This window comes from Babylonia areolata, chromosome 21 (assembly GCF_041734735.1).
Source record: "Babylonia areolata isolate BAREFJ2019XMU chromosome 21, ASM4173473v1, whole genome shotgun sequence".
NCBI classification, from domain to species: Eukaryota; Metazoa; Mollusca; class Gastropoda; order Neogastropoda; family Buccinidae; genus Babylonia; species Babylonia areolata.
The window spans coordinates 40,802,930-40,809,471 of NC_134896.1; the positions used below are offsets into that span (position 1 = coordinate 40,802,930).

General features: G+C 50.7%; 1 protein-coding gene across 1 annotated transcript in view; it reads right to left on the reverse strand.

Annotated features, from left to right (window-relative positions):
- Positions 1-207: 207 nt before the first annotated feature.
- LOC143295966 (uncharacterized) overlaps positions 208-6,542 on the reverse strand; it is a 64,488-nt gene continuing 58,153 nt past the window's right edge. Inside the window, exon 2 of the mRNA XM_076607674.1 lies at positions 208-2,747. Coding sequence (XP_076463789.1) covers positions 932-2,731 — 1,800 coding nt within the window. The 5' untranslated portion in view covers positions 2,732-2,747 and the 3' untranslated portion in view covers positions 208-931. The remainder of the gene's footprint in view (positions 2,748-6,542) is intronic.

Genomic DNA, 6,542 nt, shown 5'->3' on the forward strand with positions numbered 1-6,542 from the left:
GTGTGTGGGGGGGGGGGGGTAGGGCGAGGGGCAGGGAGCTAGGAAGTTAGGGAGAGGGGAGAGGAGGGAAAGGAGGGTGTGTGGGGGTGGGGGTGGTGTGCAGGGGGTTAGGGAGAGGAGGGGAGTGAGGGGTGGTTGGGGGGGGGTGGGGGGTTGCCGAGAAAATGGAACGACTGTTAAAATAAATCTGACCGGGGTGGGGGTCCATCTTCGACTGGGTTCGTGGGTCTTTAAACACACACACACACACACACACTGTGAACATTCCAAGACAAGTGAGCTGATTGACAGAAAGAACTTCATGGGTCATTTTGTGAATGAAAATCGCCTCCTTTGTTGCTGTTGTTGCTGCTGCTGCTGCTACTTCTCCTGTTGTTGGTATATCGTCAGCCGTAGCTGAGGTTTATAACCGATTGGTGGGCTTGTACTCACATTTACAGGAAAAAAACAAATAAATAAAGACTTTTGAAGATTCAGCGCTTATCGCTATTCTTTTAGAACTTTCTTTTGCTTAAAAAAACAACCAACAACCACCCAACATAACATGAAATTTTGACTGAATAAGGCATCAGACGTGTTTGTTTTTGTTTTTGTTTTTGTTTTTGAAGAGCTCACAGTTTCGTCGATCAGTTGTGGTTGGTTTTGTTGTTGTTGTTGTTGTTGTTTTTTCGGGGTTGGGGGATGGGAGTGGGGGGTTAAGCTGATAACGTATCAGGATGGCCTTAAAAAAGAGGAATATTTATTTATTGAAAAAAACAAAACAAAAACAAATAAAAGGTCACAGAAACACACACCGTTGTTTTTTGTGGGTTTTTTTTTTTTTTCAAAGTCAAGATGTTTGGGGGTTTTGAAGAAGCAACCCTCCCAGTTAAAAAAATAAAAATAAAATAAAATAATGAACGAACTATCCACCAAGACAACCACACCCCCACTACCTATGCCCGTCCACAGCGGCCGTAGCATTGCCGTTGTTATTAGTAGTAGAACTGGGAGGCCGGTCCTGGAGCCGCTGCCGCTGATGCTGCTGATGCTGATGCTGCCGCTGACTCTGACGGGGCCTGTTGCAGGGCAGCAGGAGGCAGAGCGCGCTGTTCCCCAGCAGGTGCTTGGCCTCGCGCCGCAGGTTGTGGTTGCAGCAGAGGTAGACGAGCGGGATGAGCGGCGCGTGGAGCAGGTAGAGGCGCGCGCACAGCTGGTAGACGGCGTGCAGGGCGAGAGGCTGGTGCAGGTGGCGGCCCAGGAGGGGCGTCATGACCAGCAGGGTCCTGAGGGCCAGGTGGGGGAGCAGCGTCAGCACGGTCAGCGCCGACACCAGGAAGAAGATCCACGTCATCCGGTGGCTCTGCACGTCCACCGTGGTGCCGCTCCCCTGCCCGATCCGCGCGCTCTCCTTCACCCCGGACTTGAGCGGCACGCGCGCGGGGTCCACGCCGGGAGGGGACCTACCGCCGGAGCGCGACGAGGCCGCGCCACCACCACCACTCCCCATCCCTATTCCTCCTCCTCCAAAGCCTCCGAACCCTCCGCTGGAAGAGGAAGTGGAGGCCGTGGTGGTGGTGGTGGGCAGTCTCCTGCTCTCCTCTCCTCCTCCTCCACCCCCGCCACAGGAACTGACCGAGTCCTCAGTGACGAAGCGGTGTTTCCGCGGGTACTCCCGCCTGGCCGGGCTGACCTTCTCGCCGCCGCGGTTGGCCGACTTCCGCCGGCAGATGCGTACGAACATCAGCACGTACAGCACAGCCTTGACCCCCACGGCCAGGGTGAAGGTCAGCAACAGCAGGACGGTGTAGACCAGGCGGGCAGGGGAGATGTCCGAGGAGAAGGAAGAGGAGGATCCATCCATCACCGCTACGTCCTCAACGTCGCACGAACTTCCGGTGGACTCTCCAGGAGGAGGAAGGACGCCACCAGCGCCCGGCACGGCTCTGGTCCCGAACACGAAGACGGACGGCACGGCGAGAGCCAGCGCGGCCAGCACGGTGCCCGCGCACAGCCCCCTCACCCAGCGCGGGGACACCAGGTTGGCGGGGCGGCTGACCTTCAGGTAGCGGTCCACAGCCACGGCCGTCAGCACGAGCAGCACGGCCGACACGGAGGCCGTCTCCACGTAGCGCGCCAGCTTGCAGGCGGCCTGGGAGCGGAAGGTCAGCGGCAGGGCCACCACGGCCATCTCCAAGGGGACGCCTACAAGGACGAGCACCGTCTCCAGGCAGGCCAGGAAGACCACCAGTAGGTTCACCGAGTTTCGGCGGAAGCGCGTCCGGTAGACGAGGCAGACGAGGGCGTTGCCCAGCACCGTCAGCACCAGCACCGCCGCCAGCAGCACCAGCACCAGCACCAGACCGCTGCTCACCACCACCCCTTCTCCCCCAGCACCACCATCCTCCAGAAGGGACCCCCCCTCAAATAGCGACGACGACCCCTCACCCCCGCCACCGGAGGAGGAGACGAAGGTGGCGTTGGTGGAGGAGGAGGAGGAGGAGGAGGAAGAGGAGGAGGAGGAGGAGGAAGGGGAGAGGGGGAGGACGTCCTCAACGTCCTTGTCCCAGAACTCGTGGTCGTAGGGCAGGTAGTACACCTCCTTCTCCTCCTCCTCCACCACCTCCCTGCCCCGGTCCACGGCCGCCCCCACAGCGGCGGGTGGGGGGTGTGAGGAGGAGGAGGGGGATGGGGAGGGGTAGGGGGGCTGGTGTCCTCCCGCGGGCAGCGGTGAGGAGGAGTTGCTGGCCATCGCTGTTCGCCTTCACCTGTCAACACAGATGGGGGAGGGAGAAGTTAGATCACCATTCCGACAGTGCCTTCTGTGCTTTCATGTGCTGTGCTGTCCTTGCCTTTACTGTCATATGCTCTGCTGTACTGTCATATGTTATGCTGTACTGTCATATGTACTGTCATTTGTGCTGTGCTGTACTGTCATATACTGTCATATGCTGTCCTGTACTGTCATATGCTGTCCTGTACTGTCATATGCTGTCCTGCACTGTCATATACTGTCATATGCTGTGCTGTCCTGTACTGTCATATACTGTCATATGCTGTGCTGTACTGTCATATACTGTCATATGCTGTGCTGTCATATGCTGTGCTGTACTGTCATATGCTGTGCTGTACTGTCATATGCTGTGCTGTACTATCATATACTGTGCTGTACTGTCATATACTGTCATATACTGTCCTGTACTGTCATATACTGTGCTGTACTGTCATATACTGTCATATGCTGTCATGCACTGTCATATGCTGTCCTGCACTGTCATATGCTGTGCTGTACTGTCATATACTGTGCTGTACTGTCATATACTGTCATATGCTGTCCTGTACTGTCATATACTGTCATATGCTGTGCTGTCCTGTACTGTCATATACTGTCATATGCTGTGCTGTACTGTCATATACTGTCATATGCTGTGTTGCACTGTCATATGCTGTACTGTACTGTCATATACTGTCATATGCTGTCCTGTACTGTCATATGCTGTGCTGTCCTGCACTGTCATATACTGTCATATGCTGTGCTGCACTGTCATATACTGTCATATGCTGTGCTGTACTGTCATATACTGTCATATGCTGTGCTGTACTGTCATATGCTGTGCTGTACTGTCATATACTGTCATATGCTGTCCTGCACTGTCATATACTGTCATATGCTGTGCTGTACTGTCATATACTGTCATATGCTGTGCTGTACTGTCATATGCTGTGCTGTACTGTCATATGCTGTGCTGTACTGTCATATACTGTCACATGCTGTCCTGTACTGTCATATACTGTCATATGCTGTCCTGCACTGTCATATACTGTCCTGTACTGTCATATACTGTCATATACTGTCATATGCTGTCCTGCACTGTCCTGTACTGTCATATACTGTCATATGCTGTCCTGTGCTGTCATATACTGTCCTATGCTGTCCTGTACTGTCATATGCTGTGTTGCACTGTCATATGCTGTACTGTACTGTCATATACTGTCATATGCTGTCCTGTACTGTCATATACTGTCCTGCACTGTCCTGTACTGTCATATGCTGTCCTGCACTGTCCTGTACTGTCATATGCTGTGCTGTACTGTCATATACTGTCATATGCTCTGTTGTACTGTCATATACTGTCATATGTTGTACTGTACTGTCATATGTTGTACTGTACTGTCATATACTGTCATATGCTGTACTGTACTGTCATATACTGTCATATGCTGTACTGTACTGTCATATACTGTCATATGCTGTCCTGCACTGTCATATACTGTCATATGCTGTACTGCACTGTCATATACTGTCATATGCTGTGCTGTACTGTCATATACTGTCATATGCTGTGCTGTACTGTCATATGTTGTACTGTACTGTCATATACTGTCATATGCTGTACTGTACTGTCATATACTGTCATATGCTGTGCTGTACTGTCATATACTGTACTGTACTGTCATATACTGTCATATGCTGTGCTGTACTGTCATATGCTGTCCTGTACTGTCATATGCTGTACTGTCATATACTGTCATATGCTGTCCTGTACTGTCATATACTGTCATATGCTGTCCTGCACTGTCCTGTACTGTCATATGCTGTCCTGCACTGTCCTGCACTGTCATATGCTGTCCTGCACTGTCATATACTGTCATATGCTGTGCTGTACTGTCATATACTGTCATATGCTGTCCTGTACTGTCATATGCTGTCCTGCACTGTCATATACTGTCATATGCTGTCCTGTACTGTCATATACTGTCCTGCACTGTCCTGTACTGTCATATGCTGTCCTGCACTGTCCTGTACTGTCATATGCTGTGCTGTACTGTCATATACTGTCATATGCTGTCCTGTACTGTCATATATGGTCATATGTTGTACTGTACTGTTATATACTGTTATATGCTGTACTGTACTGTCATATACTGTCATATGTTGTACTGTACTGTCATATACTGTCATATGCTGTCCTGTACTGTCATATACTGTCATATGCTGTCCTGCACTGTCCTGTACTGTCATATGCTGTCCTGTACTGTCATATACTGTCATATGCTGTCCTGCACTGTCCTGTACTTTCATATGCTGTCCTCCACTGTCCTGCACTGTCTTCCACCCCCACCCCCTCCTCTCGGAACACCCTCACCCCCACCCCCTCCTCTCGGAACACCCTCACCCCCACCCCCTCCTCTCTTCTCTCTCTGTGTGCCTCCATTCCCCCTTCATACCTCCACCGCCCTCCCTCTCAGTGCGCAAAGCTCCCATGCGCTGTGCAGTGCACTGTGCACATACATACATATGTATCTATACATAATTGTGCTGCATTTTTGTGATGCCGAAGTGTGTGCATGGATTTGTGCAGCACACCAATACACTTCACTGAACTGAACTGAACTGAACGGAGGAGTCACTAGTGCGTTGTAAAGGGCTCTGATTATGTTGTGTTGAGGCGCTTCTGGGTACAGTATTTTGTATGAAACTGTATAGTATAGTATAGTATAGTATAGTATAGTATGGTATGGTATGGTATGGTACACTGCAGTACACTACAGTACATGTGGAGTGATGGCCTAGAGGTAACGCGTCCGCCTAGGAAGCGAGAGAATCTGAGCGCGCTGGTTCGAATCACGGCTCAGCCGCCGATATTTTCTCCCCCTCCACTAGACCTTGAGTGGTGGTCTGGACGGTAGTCATTCGGATGAGACGATAAACCGAGGTCCCGTGTGCAGCATGCACTTAGCGCACGTAAAAGAACCCACGGCAACAAAAGGGTTGTTCCTGGCAAAATTCTGTAGAAAAATCCGCTTCCATAGGAAAAACAAATAAAACTGCACATAGGAAAAAATACAAAACAAAAAAAAGGGTGGCGCTGTAGTGTAGCGACGTGCTCTCCCTGGGTAGAGCAGACAGAATTTCACACAGAGAAATCTGTTGTGATAAAAAGAAATGCAATACAATACAATACAATACAATACAATACAGTGCAGTGAGTAGAGCAGAAGAGAGTAGAGCAGAGCAGAGTAGCGTAGAGCAGAGTGCAGCATTGTACAGTATAGTGCAGCATGACACATTATAGAACATAATATAATTTTACAGTACGGTACAGTACTGTGCAGCGTAAGACTGGCTCTCGGATATAAATGGAACATCCATTACTCGAGCCGGTATGAGTGCTCTTCCCCTAGAATCATAGAAACAACCAGGGTTATCTTCATTGTCGAAACGTCGCGTCACTTCCAGTTCACGCACGCACGCACGCACACACACACACACACACACACACACGCACGCACACACACACACACACACACACATTCTGCTTCCTTGGTGTTTGTAGACAACGGGCAAAGAAAGCACTTCATAACCTGACCCCCCCTCCCCCACCTTTTCGCTCCATCCCCCCACCCCTCCCGCTCACCAAAGAAAAGCACTCACTGACACAAGGATTTGACTTCCCGACAAAACAATTAGACACCGTAGACGGACCTTGATGAACTAATCTGTCTTTCAATTCTCTTTCCATTAACAAAATAAAGAGAGAGAGAGAGAGAGAGAGAGAGAG